Here is a 21,239-nt window from a genome sequence, read left to right on the forward strand (position 1 = left end):
CCTGAGGGTCTCTAAGACCCTTTCAGGAGGTCTGCAAAGTCAAAACTACTTTCATAATAATACTGAAACATTTATTGGACTTTTTCCACTGTGTTGACATTTGCACTGAGGGTGCAAAAGCTACAGTGGCTCTTAGCACAAATCAAGACAGTGCACACCTTGTTAATATTCTGTGTGACAAATGGGATGCACACATCAAAGCACCTCTTTATACCAAAGTACAATGGTTGTAGCAAAGAAATAATGGGTTACTGTTTGAGTTGCAAGCTGGACTAGTTACTTTTTTTCATGGAACATCATTTTCACTTGAGAGAACAGCTGAGTGACAAAAACTATGGTGATTCAGACCTGGGTATTTGCTAGACATTTTCAAAAATTAATGAAGTGAGGCTATCACTTCAAGGAAAACCACTTAAGAGTTTTTGTTGACGGTGATAAGACTGGAGCTTTCAAGTGAAAATCAGAGCTTTGGAAAATTTGTATCTGTCACCGTGAGTCTGACAGCTTCCTACATGTAAGACTTTTCTACAAAGATCAGTGCAGATGTAACAAATGGGATAATGAAACGCGTCAATATTTGGAAGAGCTGCAGGACTTAATGAGTCAGCATTTTCCACACACACAACGCATGTCACGGGATCATGCGTGGGTAAAAGGTCTGCTCAGTGCAAAACAGACCAATGGATATTAATGCAACAGAGTGAAAAATTCATTGATATGGCTTCAGATTCCAGAATGCAAATGACTATGACTTGTTAAATTTTGCTGTAGTGTGAAAGAAGAATATCTGCAATTATCTGAAAAATACCCCCTTCTCTTTCCTAACCTCTTATTTGTGTGAGGCCAAATTTCCTTCATATTCTTCAATGAAAACATCACAACAGAGGGGACGCAGAAGCAGACGTGAGAATCGAGCTGTCTGCTACTGAGCCAGACTAAACATATTTACAAAAGTATAAAACCAGCCCACGTTCTCACTGCATTATTTTGGAGTTTGGAAAGCAGTCCTTTCTCATAAAAATGTTAAATGTAATGAATTTACTGTGAATTTTAAATGAATAAAAATATTTTTTAATTTCTCAGTTTTATTTTCTAACATGGTAAATATTAATAAATATACCTCACATAAACAAAAGCTTTTGAGGGGGTCCTCAAATTTTAAGAGTGTAAAGGGGGTCCTGAGACCAAAACATATGAGAACCGCTGATCTAGAGGAATATTCAAGAAGCTTTAATAGTGATCTTCTCTGGGGGAGGATTTTAAGACTCACTTTCTAGCTCACATTTTTTTAAATGTTCAATTTTAACTTGAGCACATACTATTTTTTAAATCGGGGGTAAAAAAAACAAAATGTTCAGAACAGAAAAAAGATGTATTTATAGACATGCAATGTCCAAGATATACTGAATTTAAAAGCTGGTCATATTCTTTATACCTTCTCCATGTCATAAACATTATTTAAAATAATTTTAGAGGTTTAGAAAATGTATACTATAACTGCATCATCATTTCTTAAAAATTTAAGCACAGGAAAGTCTCAAAGAACATACCCAAACCATTAACTAATGGTGGTTGTATGTGGGCCTGTCACTGCAAAAAAACTTGGGTTTTTTCCTCTCTGCTTTTTAGTATTTCCTACTTTTATAGACAAAGCAGATACAAAAAATAAACAGCTCCCCCGAAAGTCAAATAAAACATTCATGTCCAAAAATCAAAACCAAAATAAATTGAAAGTAATGAATTACACTCCAATAAAGATGTTAAAACAAACAAAAAAAAGTAATGCATGGCTATAAGAGCCCAGGCACAGAATATTATCTTTGGTTCTCTATAGCCCTGCCCCATAAACCCCCAGCCACCGAGGAGAGACAGGATGATAAAGAGAAGCAGTGTACTGCAAGGAGCAGGCCCAGGCTGCAGAAGGCAGGGGGCACTGCGGGTCACACCTGACAAGCACCGCCCCCAACCCCGGCCGGTTACCTTTCCAGGTTGTAATACTCAAGCCACATGTTGGCATACTTGGCGTTCCCTTTGGTCATGATGCTGTCCCAGAGCTCCCGGGCTTTCTGCATGTTATTGCACAGTCGAGCCTGAACGCATTAGCAGACTGAGTTAGGAGAGGACTCAGACCTTATGATGGTGACACTCGCTACAAAACACAGTTCAGACGCACATGGCTAAAAACCTCCCACCCCAAAACTCACCCCAAAACTATCAGCGTTACTTAACTCCCTGGACATTCCCGAGCCACCCCCCATGATAACAGCCCGGCCCAAGCATGTCAGCCTTTTTGCAGCAACAAGCCTCAGGCTGTCTGCCCATGCTCACCTCGAGAACCACACTGGGAAGCCCACAGGCACTTACGACAGTACTGGCCAGGCGTTTTTTATTTTTAACAAGCTTAACTGTAAGTGTTTTATTTGAAGGGCAAGGCAGAGAAAGAAAGATGGATCGAGGAGCAGATGCCGGCTCTTAACTTCTGAGCCGCAGCTGCTGCATCGTTAACGTGGTCTCAACACAACCATCCCATCCACCAACTACCTGATACCTGACTCTCCCCCAGAGGAGAAAACGTTAGCATTTTACAATCCTATGAGCTGATTAAGGGCAGGGTTCACGTCTTACTCACCCTGGGGTCCTTGGTTCAGCAATAACATTCAACTCATTATACCCTCTGATTATCTGTGAAACTGTCTGTCTTCCACACTAGATTAAAGCCTTACTAGCACAGGGACAGGGTTTCTCTCGTCCCCCGGCACACAGCGAAAGGCCTGCAAACTGCTCATGCTGGGGACGTGCTCATCAATGGGGCGCAGCGCGGGAGGGGAAGAGGTAACACACAAGCGAGCGCCTGGCATTCAGACAGCTGCTGCGCAACTTCGAGCAGGGAGCTAGGATTCTCCCTAAGACAGAAATGAATGTGTGTCGAGCAAGGAAATAAACATGAATCCTTACAGGGCCTAGACCGTCACCTGGGATCCCGACTCAGCTTCGGTCACACTATTGGACAAAGGTCCCTCAAAGGGGGATGAAACTGGCAATGTGTCAAAAACATTTACCTCAATCCGAGCCCAGTTCTGCATGATCAGGCAGCTTGGATCTCCACTCTCACTGAAACCTTGAAGAACAGAAGTAGACGAAATCAGAAAGTAATTGAGAGGCAAATCGCCTCTGACTGAAAAGGTACACCGACCAGAACAGGAAGCACGAGCGGACAAGGCAGGAGGGGGGCCCCACTTACGCTCCTCCACCTCCTGCTTCAGGTACTCCAAGGCGCGGGCGAACGCAGACCGCAGCTCCTCCAGCTCTTTACTGGAGTCTGTGAGAAAGTGCAGAGAGGTTCGGCTCGAGGAAACCACATGCCACGTCTTGTTTGTTCTTTTCAATCCTACACTGACGCTCCCTGGCATCATGCTGGGGACATGGAAATAAAAGTGCCAGTCCCTGCCCTCATCACACAGTGGGGGGAGGCAGATACAGGAAGACAGCACATCACAGACAGTACGAGGACAAAGGTGACAAGGGTGCCATGTGCGGGACCACAGCAGAGGCGGTCTCCCCAAGCCGGCAGAATGGCTAAAAGCCCCCTGCATGAGGAAGCAAGCACCAGTTAGGGGTGGGGGTGTGTGGTTCTGGTCGCTTTTTTTTTTTCTTTTTTGAGGGAGGAGAGAGGAAGGCAGGGGATCCCATGGAGGTTCAATGATTTAAAAGGAACACAGCAGTCCCATGTAAAGAACTATTTAGGATACACAGAAGGGAGAGAAGGGAGAAATGAGACTAAAGAAGTTGGCAGGAGCCAGTGTAAACCATTAGGACCATTACTCTCTCCCTTTACAACCCACGGCATGATTCGTTACAAACTGAAATAGCTAAAATTTCTGAGGAAAAAAAAGTTACCAATATCACTTGCCCCATCGTGAGATATGTGGGCAACTGGGACACCCTACCAAAACACATGTTAAGGAAAAGCTCAGTTCTGATAGGAAACACATAAACTTCAATACCTTGTTTGAAATCGACCCTTCTCCTCAGGTAATCAAGGTACGCCTGCCAGATCTCCACATAATCAGTGGCCTGAATGAAGCCAGCACTCAGAGCTTTCTCGAAGGTCACTGGAGTCGAAGAAAAAGCCAGGATTTGTTGCCAATTCAAAAAGAAGTTATCAAAATGATTATAAAAACTGCTGACTATAAAATTCCATATGGCTTAAACAGTAATAGTAATAATGGGATGCAACAAAGTGAAATGAGCTAGAGAGAAATGTTCAAAAGAAAGGCTACTACAGTGGTGCACAAACTGTGTTCTAGAAAGGGCACATCCCACAAGGTGCCCTGCATTAAAGTGCTCCAGGTCAAATAAGTTGGAGAAAAGACCATGACTCCCTGGAAAATCACAATGAATATTAAGACGTTAAAAAGTTCTAAGAAGTCAAAAATACAACTACTTCGTATCTCCCATTTAGAGCCCTTCTTGTCACTAATACCCAATATCCCAAAGTAACCGCCTGGGGAACGCTGATTTAATGACTTTTGTCACAGCTCAATGTTTCTGACTCGGGACAAAAAGCTTAGGAGTCTTCCCACAAAAACATCCGCACCCGAAATCACTCGATGATCAACTCCATGTCTTTCCATGGCCAAGAGGTACCGACTCCACAGGGCAACTGTCCACGGGCAGTTTCTAACAGCGCGACTGTGTACAGATAAAACCAAATCCTTTACTTTCAGCTGCCGATCCTATGATAAAGAATGCCAGGGTCAGGAAAGAAAATTTTATTAAGACTTCACCATCCATGAGACATTCCCAGCACAACCGACAAAAGACATTTCCTTAATATGACTGGTTTCTTCAACAAAAAAATCACAAGGGGTTTTGCGGGAAAAGAGGACAGAGGTGGAGAGGGGAACCTACAGATCAAAGAGCTTTAAGAGACATCAGCCAATCCTAATGTATGGATCTTGTTTAGATCCCAATTCAAATCTTTTAGACATACATATTGAAATATTTACCATCAAAATGTGATTTCTGGATTTGCTTCAAAACAACATGGAAGGGAGGAAAATAGGTAAGGAACCTAGTAAGATTATAGATGAAACTTGACTAGTGCCATTAGTTAAGTGTTGAAGCTGGGTGATGGTTAACTGCAGTTTCATTTTACTAATCTGTCTACATTTATGTATTTACATTTTTCCATGATAAGAAGTTAAAAGAAAAATTAATCTGTTATAAAGTCCTCAATAGTAAGGCTATGCAAAAATTTTTTTACAGTTATCAGTTTAAAATAACTGAAAACACCAGGAGACTTCCTTAGTGAGTCAAGCAGAGAGGGGCAGCATGCAGCTAACTACTGGCACTCTTTCTGATTTTCTTTAAATGGAACCTAAATTGGTAAAAAATAAAGTGAGATTAGAACAGGTAGGTTATCTTACTAGGTACTGACTGTAACGGATCCATAAGTCTGGGACAAGGCAGTTCTCGACCAGAGCGCGCTCAAAGATCAACTGAATGCGGGCGGGGTCTCCAATTTTCATCTCAAAATCGATGTATGCTTGATATTCAGCCAGCCTGGGTGCTTCGGCTTGCAACTGGGGCAAAGGATAATGGCAATGAAATTGGAATGAGCTATGTGACACTGTCAGAAAGCACACACAGCTCCACAGTAAATTTTGGTGAGAATGGCCACACCAAGAAAAGAATCACCAATCCCCACTCTCAGAACCTCTGCATATCAGGTCTATAAACTGATTAGCAGAAAGTGAATCCAAAGTGCCTCTTCATGGCAATAGTTACAAAGGCTCCGTGAACCCTTTTTAAACTCCATCCCTAGACCACAGGGAATTTAAATCTCCCATCAATCAGGAACTGAATGAAAGAGAAACACCTTTGCCAACTACCACTGCTAACCATCCTTTCAAAACAGATATCACTTTCTTGGCCTACTAAGTGGGGTGAATGCAACCATACCAGAGTTACTTGGTGCCCTGTGCTATTTCAGGTTCGTCACTCCAAATACCAGCTCCTGCCAGAGTACAGGTACATGCAGGAGATGGAGGAGGCTATGCTCAATGTTTACTGATCCAAAGACGTACAATTAACATTTTTTTTAAACAAAATCCTCTTATTCAACTTCTTTTCTCCTCAGCCACACTCTGCTGACGGTCAAAACAAAATTCAACTGCCTGAGGATTTCATGAATGAAGCTTTGTGAAATGCAACTAAATACCAATCATTTACATGTGAAAAAGGGAGAGGGAGCACATGCAGACCAGAGAGAGAGCACGCATGCTCTGAACTTAGAAAGATGATATTGCAGAGACTCAGTTTCTACTAATAATGACAAAATCAGTTACCCAGACACACTGTGCCACTGAAAACAACTGGAAATACTAGATTAAATATTAAAAAAAAAAGCTTCTTGCAAATCAACAACAAACTGGCCAAGAAACAAGAAATACTGCAAACAAAATCTAAGTGAAGGTGGTTAAGCTAAGGGAAGGTTAAGCTTTTGCCAGTTTAAGAGATAATATTAATAATTTGATCTTGGGACTTCCCTGGTGGCGCAGTGGTTAAGAATCCGCCTGCCAATACAGGGGACACGGGTTCGAGCCCTGGTCCGGGAAGATCCCACATGCCGTGGAGCAACTAATCCCATGCACCACAACTACTGAGCCTGTGCTCTAGAGCCCGCAAGCCACAACTACTGAAGCCTGCGCACCTAGAGCCCGTGCTCCGCAACAAGAGAAGCCACCACAATGAGAAGCCCACACACTGCAAGGAAGAGTAGCCCCCGCTCACCACAACTAGAGAAAGGCCGCGCGCAGCAACAAAGACCCAACACAGCCAAAAATAAAATAAATAAATTTAAAGAATTTGATCTTTACAACAATCGTAGGAAGCAGCTATCATTTCTATACCCATCTTACATTCGAGGCAACTGAGTCACAAGGAGGCTAAGTACTAGCCCAGAGCTAAAATTCAAACTTGAGGCAGCCCATCTCTCAGAGCCTGTGTTCTCACTCACCAGGCCGTGAAAGATACCAAAAACAAAGCCAAGAAGCCCAACAAACCTCAAGCCGGATAAATACAAAAAAATCCACATCTGGACCTACTGCAATGAAATTGCCAGACATCAAACCAAACCAATGAGATCTTAAAATTGGCCAGAGAACAAACAAGGATTTCCTTCCAAGAAGCAAGAGTTAGACAGCTGACTTAGCAGCACAACAGAAGCCGGAAGACAAAAAGATATATTTAACTGCCAAGAGAAGAGAACTGTCAGCCTAGAATTCTATATCCTGAGAAATTAACTCTCAAGGAGAGCAAAGTAAGGACCTTTTAAAACAAACAAAAACTGAGAAAATCTGTTACAAGCAAATATCCAGTGCAGGAGATGCTAAAGGGCAGACTTTAAGCAAAAGAAAAGTGATTCCAGGTGAAAGATCTATGATGTAAGAAAGAGCAAAGAAAATGGGAAATGCATGCAGTAAATGTAAACAAACTGGAACTGCAAAATGCAGCGTTAATAACGATGCCTTGTGGGTCAACTAAAAGACAAGAAATACAAGAAAACAAAGCGTAAGTCTGAGGGTGGTAAATGAAGTTAAAAGTATTCTAAGACCAAGAAAGGGGAAATGCCATTTACAAATAGTATTGTGTGTGTATTGTCAACACATAAAATCTCCCCAAATCTATAAATTATTAATAAGGATTGAGCAAGTTTGATTTAAAAATTAATACTAAAAAAATTGCATTTTATATACCAGGAACAAACAACTAGAAAAGAAAATCTTTAAAAAGATACCATTTATAATAGCATCAAAAAAACACTTAGAAATACATCTAAAAATGTGTTCAAGACCCTGGATAAATTTATAAAACTTTACAGACAAGACTTAAATAGCAGAGGTCTATACCATGTTCACAGATTGGAAGATTCAATACTTAAAAGATACAATTCTTCCCCAAATTGATCTACAGATTCAATACAATTCCAATCAAAAATTCAAGGGAATTCCCTGGCAGTCCAGTGGTTAGAACTCCATGCTCTCACTGCCAACGGCCCGGGTTCGATCCCTGGTCAGGGAACTAAGGTCCTGCATGTGGTGCAGTGTAGGGGGAAAAAAAAAAAAAAAAAATCAAGTTGTTTTTTGTTTTTTTTTTTTTTAGTAGAACTTGAAAAGCTGATTCTCAATTTAATGGAAGTATTAAGAGCTAAAGAACGCCAGGACCCTCTTGAAGGAGAACAACATGGATGGGACTCATGCTACCAAAGATTGAAACTTAATTATAAAACTATTGTCATTATGACAGTGTAATATAAACCAGTGGGGCAGAACAGAGAGCCCAGAAATAGACCCACACAGAAATGGAAAGCTAATCCATGACAGACGTGGGGCAGCATATGAGTGAGGGTAGATGGAGTTATCACAGTCAGCACTGGAACAACTTTCTCCATATGGAAAAACGAAACTGGACCCTGCCTCAGACCATACCCGAAGATCCATTCCAGAAGAAAACCTAAAGATGAACGACAAAACTATAAACTTTCAGAAGAAAAACAAAACTAAGTATGTTAGTGACCTCGGAGTATGGAGAGATTTATTAAGCACAAACCCTAAGGGAAAGAATGACAAATCCAATTAGATTAAAATTAAGAATTGGTCATCAAAAGATGCCACTAAAAAAAAAAAAAAAAAAAAAAAAAAGACAAGCCACAAACTTGGGAGGAAAAAACTATAATACATACAACCAAAAGTATGGATTAAGACCCAGGACTCCTACAAATCGATTAGAAAAAAGACAAACCAAAAGAAAAATGAGCCAAAGACTTTAACAGGTACTTCAAAAAGAAATTTTTTTTAAGGAAATCTGAGTGGCTAATAGGTGTGAAAAGATGCTCAACGTCATTAGTTATGAGGGAAGTGCAAATTACAACTATAATTTCAGATCCATCAGATCGCCTAAAATTTAAGTATGTCAGTACCCCAGGTTGGCAGAGCAATGAGAACTCTCAGATACTGCAGGCGGGAGTAGCAACTGATAGCCTGGAAAACAGTTCCGCATCACCCTAGGACCCAGCAATTCCATTCTGACGTAATGGAATGAAACTCTTTTTCACGTGTACCAAGAGATACGTCCAAGAACGGTCAGAGCAGCACTACTCCTCCCAGCAAAACACTGGAAACAACCCAACCACCTAAGAACACGGGTAAATAAACTGTTTACACACAGACAACTTTACAGCAGTGAAAACGAATGGACCATAACTATACTTATCAACGCGAGTAAAACCCAAAAAGCATGTTGAATGAAAGAAAATATACAGCATGATTCCATTATACAAAAGTTCAAAAACAAGCAAAATTAAACCATGTATTAATTAAGGATACGTTCATAGGTTGTAAAACTATAAAGAAAAGCAAGGGAATGATTATCACAAAAGTCAGGAAAGTGATTACCTCTCGGGAGAGGGAAGAGGAGGCAATCGGAGAGGGGCACATAGGAGACTTCTAAGGTACTGGCAATGCTCTATTTCTTAACCTGGGTGGTGGGTACATGGATGTTCACTTTATTATTAGGATGTAAACTGAATGTACACATTTATACACTCTATAGTATATTTCACAATAAAACAAATGTTAAAGATACTGTTTTACTTGCAACTATCAATTAGGGAAAAGTTTGTAGAGAGACGTTTACTGTAAAAGAGACCAACACTTACCAGTGCTTCTTCATAGGGTTTGTATTTCTCCAACTGCTGTAGTGCTTTGTTATAGCTCTGAATTACTGACTCTGGTATGGGGTCTTCTGACCATTCTTCATACTCTGCAAACGTTGCCTCCATATCTATTGAGAGATGGATTCAGCCCCATGGGTCTTGCCATTGGGTTTTATCAACTCAAACAGAGTAAACCCTGAGACTCAGATGCCACTGGCCCCTCCCACATCTGTGGCCACAGGGCTCTTACTGATGGAATCCTGAGATCTTCTGCTGAGCCCTGACTTGGTCTTAGACTCTGTCTCAAAGCACCATCCTGGGCAGCCCTACCACCTAGCTAATCAATCAGAGTAAATGAAACTAATAGCAACGCTCTAACCACACTTACCTACTGCTCCCTACGTTCTAACACTTCACATCCATTACCTCACTCGATCCTCACCACTCTACGAGGGAGGTTCTACCATGATTCCCATTTTGCAGTTCAGGAAACATAAGCAGAGGGTTACATCAACTGGCCAGTTAACAGCAGAACAAGGCCTTGAACCCCGGCAGTCTGGCTCAAGTTCATGCTCTGTTCACCATGCTGTACTGCCTCACACTGGTATGTGAGTGAACCATAGAAGCCAGCTCAGCTCTAGCCTTTTCTGTTTGTCACCCAAGGATTCGACTGGAGAGCCACTTCATAATTTGTCAAATCCAATCCAAATAAACCAGGAAGTAAAAAGAAATAACACCTGGGCTCAAGTAAAGTTGGCCAGAGGTTCTGAGGGTGTGCAACGCATAACCACACCTGGGGAACAAACAAGATGGCAGCACCCAATTCTTCCCATGCTCGGAAGTCCTCCCAGCGCTGCTCATGTTCAAGCTCAAAGGCTTGGCTGGCCAAAATATGTTCACACAAAAGGAGACTCCTTCCCAAGCCCCAAGAAATTCAGATAGGAACACTTCCAATCGACCGCGCTCCTGGACCACCAGCTCACCTCCACAGGAGGAGGCTATTAGCCCACGTACAAGCCCCACGCTGTTACGGAGGTTACTTCTGAAGAGAAAATGCTCATAACGGAGCTCTTACGCAATAAAGTTCCCCCAGAAAACACAGGGGGTCAGTTTCCCTATTCCTTTCAGAGACCCTCTCTCTGCCTCCCTGACAATGTCTTAACATAGGAAACGCAGGGTCAGGAAGTCTGCTTCTAGTCCTGCCCCTGCCCCTCTTAACCCTCTTGAGCATGAACAATTCAAGATATGTTTTTCCCCAGGGCCTCGTCCACAGTGATACTGTCCAATGAGAATACGAACACCAGCCACGTTCACCTCACGAGACGCTGGGAAAGGCCTAATCACGTGACATGCTCCAAAGCGTTCTAAGAACGACGAAGGACTGGCTGTGGATGGGTCACTTTCTCTTACCGTAGAGTGGGATCGCCAACTGTCGCCGGAAGAGACTGTGGACTTTCTCCAGCTGTGAATCAAAGGTTTGTTCCCGGTCAAAAGGGGAAAGGAAGCCAGCTATGGGCTAAAGAAGCAAATTCGTAGTAAATGACAAACTCTGGTTCTTCCTACTTCAAAAAATATTTTAGCACATCTTTATCACACTAAAAAAATTCACAGGACCTCTCATACACGAGGTATTGTGCCAAATGCTGCATGAGGCTCAAAAGTGAATGTTTTCCCTAGCAAGTGTTTATGAGGGGAGAGCAAGAAGGAATCTAAGAAATGTACCCAAATGACTACAAGATACAGCATAAGCATCACAAAAGCGAAGCGTCACAAGTATCAATGGATGGCGGCTTGCTTCAAGCTGGTTTTCAGGGCTGAGTTTGTCGTTATGAAGGGAGGGAATCAAGGAAAGGCTCCTGGAGAAGCTGGCACCAGGGATGCCCCTACAGGCTCTCCGGAGCTGGCAAGAGAGGAAAACAGACTCCTAGCTGACGGGAGGGCAGGAGTACAAGTACAGTGGCCGGAAAGTGCATGAACACCGAGGGGAGCGTGGGAGCGGACTCCACGCAGGGTCACGACTGACACTGGAGACAGCCGCACGTGTCGGCCAGAGGCTCAGCCCCAACGCCTTAGTCCGGGTAGGGGGAGAGCACCACCGCACATTTCTCAACAGGGACACAATCAAGACGGGACTGGGCTACTTTAACCACAGTGATCTAACTTAAGGAGAGGGCTCCACGGTGTACCAACAACAACTTTGTGGTCACACACAGAGTGGAAAAGAGACACTAGGGAGGGGACTGTAAAATTCTATAAATCATAGTCTAGTCTAAAAAACGCAATTATAATGGGATCAAATCTCTCACAGTTACTATGGGACACGATATATATATATACATATATATGTACACATATATATGTATACACACACACACATATAAAATCTTTTTTTGGAATGACTTCGTTATCCTTGTACTCTCACCTGAAACCAGTAACTAAAACAGTAGTATGTTTAAATATCAGGAAAAAATTGTAGGGTCATCTGTTTTTCAGTCAAAGAAGACATTCTTGCTACTCCACAAAGACTGGTGATTTTATTTACTTTACTGCCCACCCACTAAGTGACGGGTGAAGACCGTTTTGTTAACTATGTTCCTCCAAGACCACTTACGAGGACAGCCCTGGGTGGCCAAGGCAAGCACTGGTCACTCACCCGGGCAGCTTCCACGATGGCACTTTCGAACTCCCGATAAGCCTCCCAGATGGCGAGTCCCTTGGTCATGTGTAACCCGACGGACGAGAGGGCCCTTTCGAACACAGAGCGGACTTTCTCAAGGCCGCCTTTCTGACCAATCCCGCCGACTGAGTACTGGCCGTACTCTAGCCAAATGTTAGGACCTAAAAATGAGAAGTGTTCTATTAGTTCAGGATATGAAATGCCCAAACATCAAAACTTTTGTTCTGATGAACAACAGAAGAAATGAGCCCACCAAAAAAGTACTCATTCATGGAGAAAGGGAAGAGCATCACCAACAAGTATCCCAGGTTCCCTGTACCAACACTGCAGCCCGAAAAGAAAGTCTATCTTAATGGCCCTACTAGGTTAACCATTGAGATCTGACTCCATAAACAGTACATGCCAAGTGGTAATATGTAATACGACTGATTATAGAGCTCATTTGTTAAAATTGAAGAAATCCAGTAAAGATTTCAATGAAAATAGTTACAAATCTGAGTGACTTTTCAAAAGACTGCAAAGCCTAGAATTTTTCAACTTTTAAATCTTGATTCATTTTTAAGCCTTCTGATCAAAGTGAAAAACAAAATTAAAAGCACCAATCCTGTTACTAGAGACTTTAAATCTCTAAAACACAACAACAAAAAAGACCTGGTTGCCTTGTTTCTTTCACTTTTTAAACTTTCTATATTCTCACTCCTGCAGCATTAAGACCAATGAATTAAACTCTTTATGAATGCATCGATTCTTACTGTACATATTGTGCCTATCAAGTCACTTTTCAGAGATCTGAAAATAATTTTTGATGCTGATACACTAACCTTGTAAAATAAAAATACTAAAAAGATAAAGCCAACAAGAGAATTACTGTATGTTTTCCTTAGGCTTGCTTTTTCAATGAAATAAGTCATTTCCAAGAACTTAGCTAAAGTTTGTGAGCTACTCTGTTTTTGCTCACCAGTACAGAGCTGCCATATGGGCTGCAAAATGAAAATGGAAATGAACTAGCTCTTGGAGCTGAAGCCCTTAGTGAGGGTTAGTCTAGTTTACAGAGGGTCTATGCTTCTCACTAGGGGAAATGCCCACAGAGGGAGTGAGGAAACTCAGATAGGAAAAAAGGATATTTAATTAAAAATGGGGAATTTTTAAAATAACTTTTAAGAACACTCTGTCCATAGCATTGTCTGATATAGTCCTCGATGTATGTCGAGAAAATATTTAGAGACTTATACCACCAAATGGGATTTTAAGGGAGGGAAGGTGTCCACACTTCACTTTCACTGGTAAAATGTCAAGAGCAGCAGACAAGGGATCTCTGTGGTAATGGAAGATTCTGCATCTCGATGCAGTGGTGGGATAAAATATCACAGAACTATATACACACACATTGTACCAAGGTCCATTTCCCGGTGTTGAGTTTGTACTATAGTCATAAGATATTGGGGGAAACTGGATCAAGCAAGTACATAGGACTTCTCTGTACTATCTTTGCAATTTCCTATAAATCTATAAAAATGTCAAAATTAAAAGTTTAAGTTTTTTTACTACTGGAAAAAAAAAAAAGCCTTCTGTCCAAAGCTTCTAAAAATCCAATCAATGTGTAAAAGGTAACCTTTAGTCATCTGGAAATACCAGGTAAGTTCTCCCTGCCAGATAAATGGTGGGGGTGAGTATATTCACCTCCTTCCTTCAAATATTTCTTCTACTTGTATTTTAAAACCTAAAGCCTCAATTGAAAACCACAGACAATGATAATAATAAATGAACTCCAATCTTTCCAATCGCTGGACGAATGCTCTTTCCTGGGTAGCAACACCTCACAGTACAATCCACGGCGGCAGAGAGTGATGCTAGATGAGCCCACCTGACATGCTCGGAAGAGCCCGCGGGGAACTTACAGATGTAATCCTTCACCGCTTTCTCGAAGAGGTCGTACACGTGCTCTCTGTCCAGGCCGTCCAGGGCCATGCTGATCTCGTCATGCAGCCACTCCAGCCAGAGCTCTGTAAGACACCAGGGTCCCCTGCGTTACCGCCCCCCGAACCAAAGGGCGGGCTGAAAGCAGGGACTGCACCGTGAGGCATCAGCACGAGAACGTTTCATCCACCTTATACAACCTGGCCCAGTTCACAGAAAGTCAATTCTTAAAACCTGCACCAAGCACATAGAAGGCTTACGCTTCCAAAGAAGATCAATCACTAAAGTCATAATATCCCTAGAGTGGCTGGGCATTTTATAGTTTGCAAAGCACTGATATATTTTCTCATTCAATCTTTGTCAAAAACCTATGAGGTAGGTGACAGGGACATTAATAACAATGGCATCTATCTAAGCGTTTACAACATGCCAAGCATGTGTTAAGTGTTGTGCACAGAATGCCACTTCCAATCAATGTACTACAAGGCAGAAACTACTGTTATCCCCATTTTACTGCTGGGAAAACTGAGTCTTAATAAATTTGTTTATTCATTTAATTATTTTTGGCTGCGTTGGGTCTTTGTTGCTGAGCGCAGGCCCTCCCTGGTAGTGGCGAGCGGGCCCCTCACTGCGGTGGCCTCTCCCGTTGCGGAGCACAGGCTCTAGGCACGCAGGCTTCAGTAGCTGTGGCGCATGGGCTCAGTAGTTGTGGCTCGCAGGCTCTAGAGCGCCGGCTCAGCAGCTCTGGCGCACGGGCTTAGCTGCTCTGTGGCATGTGGGATCCTCCTGGACCAGGGCTCAAACCTGCATCCCCTGCACTGGCAGGCGGACTCCTAACCACTGCGCCACCAGGGAATTCCAAAACTGAGTCTTAGAATGTTTATATAATTTGTTTAAGGTCACACAGCTAGAAAGACATATAGCCAGGCAATCTGATTTCAGCTTCTACGCTCTGCAGTTATGCTTTGTGGGAGGGAGAAGGGGACAGAACTGGATCTAGGACCTGTGTTTGCCGACTTGTCCCTAAAAGATCAATTACATATATTCACGGAGATTTAAGTACAAAGATGCTTGGTGTAATTATGCTTCAAATAAGCAGAAATAACCTAAATGCCCAACTATTGTGGAACAAATAAGGTACAAAACATTTAAATTAAAAATTATTTATGAAAGTTTAGTTATAATACATTTACAGTTATCTGTTTCTGAGAATGGATTAAATACACAAATACTAGAACAGGAAACAGAAAGGGAACGGGGGAAACGTTTAATTACATAGAAATATTTTATCATAAAGTTAGGATAAAGAAATTAGGATTCAAAACATGAGTCAGTATTGCACGACCACAACTATGTTTAGCAAAAACTAGAAGAGGATAAACTAAAAATTGCTGACTTTAGCTGATGGGTTTTCTTCTTTCCACTATACTTATATGCTCCAAATTTTCTATAAGGAGCATGTCCCACTTTCAGCACTGAAAAAAAAGGACACTCTTCAATTCTCTGTGTTTATAAAAGCAGCCCAACTGTGGAAGCCTTACCTTCGGTCAAAGGAAAGATCTCACTCATCTTCTGGCGGGCCATCCTCACTTTGGTAAGCTCCCCTTCCAACCGAAGCAGCCGGATCAGGTCCACGTGGCAGTTGTAGTCATAGACGTTGATAGACAGCTAGAAGACAAAGGAACAGAAGTTGAAATTTAGAATGCCATCATCAAAATAACTCAGCTTTTTTCACCATTGGTGACGACACATGTCTGCCACAAGCGCAAAATATGTGCAATGTGGGAGAGCCACGAAAAGAGCAAGGCAACATTTACCCTCAGGAAGAGGGAGAAACATCCACAAGAAAGAGCTTTTTATAATAAACTTAACACTCTCTCAAATATGTTACAATTCCTGTCAGAACACACATGGGTTCTCTCTGAAATACAGAAAACATTCTAATGAAGCAAATAAACACAAAGTATGACCTGAGGCAAGTTATTAACTTTTCTAAGCCTCCATTCCCTCATCTGTAAAATGGGATACACCACTAGGTTCTAGCTCGTAAGGTTCTTGTGAGGTTTTTTTTTTTTAATAGAGCTTTATTGGAGTATAATTGCTTCACAAAACTGTGTTAGTTTCTGTTGTACCAAAGTGAATCAGCCATATGCATACACATGTCCTCCTGTCTGCTCCCTCTTGAGCCTCCCTCCTATCCTTGTTATCCCACTGAAAGGTAATTTAGTATCACGCTGTAGCACGTGCCAGGTACATCAGTAAGAGCTCTTTTCTTTTACTAAACAAACAAACAAATGAAAATCCCTATCGCGAGAAACAAGAATGGCAACAAACTGATGAAGCTGAGTGATAGGTACAAAAAGGTTTATCTTTATATTTCAAGTTAAAAGTTAATAAATTAAGATAATTGCTTCCAAAGCTATCGTACATCTGAGACAAAGGAAAACTAAAAGAACTTGTCACTAGCAGACTTACTCTTAAAGAATAGCTAAAGGAATTTCTTCAAACAGAAAGCAAATGATAAGAGAAATCTTGGAGCATCAGGAAGGAAGAAAGAGCAGAAATATGGGTAAATACAATAGATGATCCTTCTCTTCATGAATCTTCTAAATTATATGATAACGGAAATAAAAATTTTAAGGCTATCTGATACCCAAAACAATGACATTTCAAAGGAGGAATGGTAAAGGGACCTAAATGGGAAGATTTCCACACTTCACTCAGGGGTAAAACATAGATACCATGTAAGTCAAATATACTGAAATACCCAAAGCAACCACTGAGAAACTATATAAAGCAATACTCTAAAAATCACTATAAATAAATCAAGCTGGAATCCTAAAGAATGTTCAAATAACCCATACAAAGGCAAGAAAAGAGAAACAGGAGAACAAGCAACACAGGAAACAAACAGAAAATGATAAAATGTCAGGCTTTAGACCTAACATATCAATAATTACCTTCAAAGTATATGATCTAAACATACTAATTAAAAGACAGAGAATGGCAGAGTGGATAAAAACACAACTCATCTCTATGCTGATTACAAGAAGCTCACTTCAAATTCAAGGATGTAGGTAGGTTCAAAGTAAAAGGATGGGGAAAGATATAGCATGCAAACATTAAACAAAAAGAAGCAGAAGTGACTATACTAATATCACATAAAGTAGACTTTAGAGCAAAGAAAATTGTCAGAGATAAAATGGGACATTACATAATGACAAAAGGATCAGCCCACCTGGAAGACAAAACAATCCTAAAAGTGCATGCACCAAACAACAGAACCTCAAAATAGATGAAGCAAAAACTGATAGAGCTAAAAGAAGAAACAGACACAACCACAATTATATTGGGGATTTCAACATCCCCCACTTCAGCAACTAAAAGAATTACCAAACAGATAATCAGCAAGAATATAAAAAGAACTCAACAACACCATTAACCAACATGATCTAACTGCTATATATAGAACACTCTACCCAACAATAACAGAATAACACATTTTTCTCAAGTGCCCAAGGAACATTCACTGAGACCATATCCTGGGCCATAAAACAAACCTCAACAAATTTTTAAAAACTTAAATCATACAGAGTATGTTTTCCAATAACAACGATCAATTACTGTAGGAATATCTCTAAACGCTTGAAAATTAAGCAATACGCTTCTAAATAATCTATGGGTCAAAGAGGAAATCTCAAAATTGAAAATACACAGAACTGAATGAAAATGCAAACACAGCAAATAAAAATAAGTGGACTGCAGCTAGCATAGGGTGGACAGGAAAACTTACAGAACTAAATTCAATGTACAAAAAGAATTATACACCATGACTAAGTGGGAGTTATTCCAGGTATGCAAGGCTAGCTCAATCTTTGAAAAGCAATCACTGTAGTCCACTATATATCAAGCTAAGGAACAAAAATCATGGTATCAATTGATACAGAAAATGCATTTGACAAAATCCAACAATGATTCACGATAAAAACACTCAGAAAATTAGGACTTTATCAAAATTAAAACTTTTTGCTCTGTAAAAGACTGTTAAGAGGATGCAAAGACGAGCTACAGACTGGAAAAAAAAATTTACAAACCACATATCTGACAAAGGACTAATATCTAAAAGATATAACTCCAAACTCAACAGTAAAAAACAAACAATCCAAATAAAATAAAAAGTAGGCAAAAGACATGAACCAACATGTACTGGGTTGGCCAAAAAGGTCTCTTGGGTTTTTCCATAAGATGTTACAGAAAAACTCAAATGAACTTTTTGGCCAACCCAATATATCCAGAGGACACAGATGGCAAGTGAGTGCACATGAGTAACGGTCAGGGAAATATCAACTAACACCATAATGAGCTATCCTTACACACCTATCAGAACGGCCAAAAGGAAGAACAGTGACACCAACAAATGCCAGAGAAGATGCAAAAAAACTGGATCACTCATACATTGCTGATGAGAATATAAAATGGGTATAGCAATTCAGGAAACTGTTTTTGGCAGTTTCCTATAGAATTCAACACACAAGTACCATATCACCCAGCAACTGCACCCTTGGGCGTTTTTCCAGAGAAATAAAACCTATGTTCACACAAACATCTGAACAGGAATGTGCATAACAGCTGTATTCCTAACAGCTAAATCTGGAAAGAACCCAGAGGTCCTTCAATGGGTGGATGGGTAAACGAACCATGGAACACCCACGTCACGGAATACTACTCAGCCATAACAAGGAACAAATAAACACACAACTCAGATGAATCTTGAAGGAATTATGCTGAGTGAAAAAAGGTCATCCCCAAAGGTTACATACTATATGATCCCATTTACATAACATTATTGAAATGATAAAAATGTAGAAATGGAGATCAGATTAGTGGGTGCTAGAGGTCAGGAACTGTGGCTCTATCAGGGCAGCAGGAGGGATCCTGAGGTGACAGAGCCGATTTGTGTGCTGACTTTGTCAATGTCAATACATGGGTTGTGAGACTGTACTATAGTTTTACAGAAGGTCACCAGTGGGGGAAACTGAGTAAAGGGTACACAGGATCTCTCTGTATTATTTCCTGCAACTGGAGAGAAACCTACAATTAGCTCAAAATGAAAAGTTTAATTTTTTTAAAAAAGCTTTCAGGGACTTCCCTGGTGGCGCAGTGGTTAAGAATCCGCCTGCCAATGCAGGGGACACGGTCCGGGAAGATCCCACATGCTGTGGAGCAACTAAGCCCGTGCACCACAACTACCGAGCCTGCGCTCTAGAGCCGATGAGCCACAACTACTGAAGCCCACGCCCCTGGAGCCCGTGCTCTGCAACAAGAGAAGCCACCACAATGAGAAGCCCGCGCACCGCAAGGAAGAGTAGCCCCCTCTTGTCACAACTAGAGAAAGCCTGCGTGCAGCAACGAAAGCCCAACAGAGCCATAAATAAATAAATAAATAAATAAATGAATGAATAAATAAATAAATAAATAAATAAATAAATAAATAAATGTTAAAAAAAAAAAAGCTTTCAAACAAGTTGGGGTATGGGGTTACATTAAGTCTATACACCAAGACTAGACTAGTATCTACTCTTCCAACGTCTGCCACATTTCAGCAATAAATATTTCCCTCTCCAGAGATGACAGATGACCTATAATTCATTCGACTAACACTGCCATTTGACAATGTACTCTTAGTAATCTAGACCCTAGTTATTGCATTAAACTGCACACAGGAGGATCTGTCTCAGCAGGTAGCAAGTCTCAGCAGTAATCAGTCAGACCACGGAATTGACACGGGACAAACTGACGAACAGAACACTAGAAAGTGCCCAGAAACAGACCCACGCAACCAGAAAGTACATCACAGAGGGGCACTGGGTGTATCCACTAAAATGAATTCATGACCCATGACCATGGCCCCAGTTTGAAAAATACTGACTTAAAGAAACTCTTACAGGGTTTGAGACTGGCACAGTTTAATAGTAACAATGTTCCTTGTAGCTTGTTTGTAATAGGGGAAAAAAAAAACTGTAAGCAATTCAAATGCCAGAACAACCAATAAGCTGTGGGCTACTCACACCCTGGTGTACTGAACACACAGCAGTCAAAATGGATAACCTGCAACTGCAAGAACACGGCTGAATCTTAAAAACACACTGCTGAGTGGAAAGCAGTCCCGGATGATTACACATTGCATGATACACTTTTTTAAAAGCTCAAAAACAAACAAAAGTGGACAATATATGCTTAGGAATGCATACTTAGAGGATAAAACTATACATGTTTTAAAAGAGAAGGAAGCACTCAAGATTCAAAAAAGCAGTTACCTGGGTTTGAGGAGGGGATGGGGTCAAGGCAGGGCACTGGAACCGGGAAGAAGCTGTAGGGATGGGCAGCAGTACTGATGAAGTCCCCACTCTTAGAGCAAGGGTGCTCATCTCATTACCATCCTTTACAATTTACAGATGTGAACTGCATTGTATGTATCAAATTACACACAAATAGATAATAAAGAAGAATCAATACCAGGTAAGCCCATGACCTATAATTTTTAAAAAAATCTTTTAGCAATGTTCTCCTGCTCATGACTTATAAAACTTGACAGGCTGAACCCACCCCGTGATTATGTGATAGGCTGAAAAAGGACAGGACGAGGTCAGGACAGAAGTGTTCTAACATCCACGGGTTCTGTTTCCCCGTCTGTACCGGAAGGCACTGGCGTACACCTCTGCATCTCAAGTGGACTGCCATGATGCACTGATGTCTCCAAATTGGCTGTCAAGTGTGTCACGCAAGTAACAATAGTGAAAGAGCTGAAGATCGTGAAAGATGTACTTTCCTCATGAAGGAGCAGGCGCAGTTCTCCCCATCACTCGCAACTCACCTGGGTCTGAATGTGTTTTCTGAGCATGAAGGGGGGTGGGCAAGTCCTGCCTA

At 41.3% G+C, this 21,239-nt stretch overlaps 1 protein-coding gene across 2 annotated transcripts in view; it reads right to left on the minus strand.

Annotated features, from left to right (window-relative positions):
* The window catches only part of SART3 (spliceosome associated factor 3, U4/U6 recycling protein), a 32,506-nt gene that overhangs the window by 8,128 nt on the left and 3,139 nt on the right, over nt 1-21,239 (minus strand). Inside the window, exons 2-12 of one of the 2 annotated variants that reach the window (XM_061169656.1) lie at nt 15,854-15,980; nt 14,294-14,398; nt 12,372-12,556; nt 11,129-11,234; nt 9,722-9,846; nt 5,430-5,585; nt 4,598-4,736; nt 4,005-4,112; nt 3,242-3,319; nt 3,060-3,118; nt 1,981-2,090 (exon numbers count right to left, since the gene is read on the minus strand). In XM_061169656.1, the coding sequence (XP_061025639.1) occupies nt 1,981-2,090; nt 3,060-3,118; nt 3,242-3,319; nt 4,005-4,112; nt 4,598-4,736; nt 5,430-5,585; nt 9,722-9,846; nt 11,129-11,234; nt 12,372-12,556; nt 14,294-14,398; nt 15,854-15,980 (1,298 nt within the window). The remainder of the gene's footprint in view (nt 1-1,980; nt 2,091-3,059; nt 3,119-3,241; nt 3,320-4,004; nt 4,113-4,597; nt 4,737-5,429; nt 5,586-9,721; nt 9,847-11,128; nt 11,235-12,371; nt 12,557-14,293; nt 14,399-15,853; nt 15,981-21,239) is intronic. The other variant, XM_061169657.1, reaches the window with a different exon arrangement.

The sequence above is a fragment of the Eubalaena glacialis genome, chromosome 15 (genome assembly GCF_028564815.1).
Source record: "Eubalaena glacialis isolate mEubGla1 chromosome 15, mEubGla1.1.hap2.+ XY, whole genome shotgun sequence".
Lineage (NCBI taxonomy): Eukaryota > Metazoa > Chordata > Mammalia > Artiodactyla > Balaenidae > Eubalaena > Eubalaena glacialis.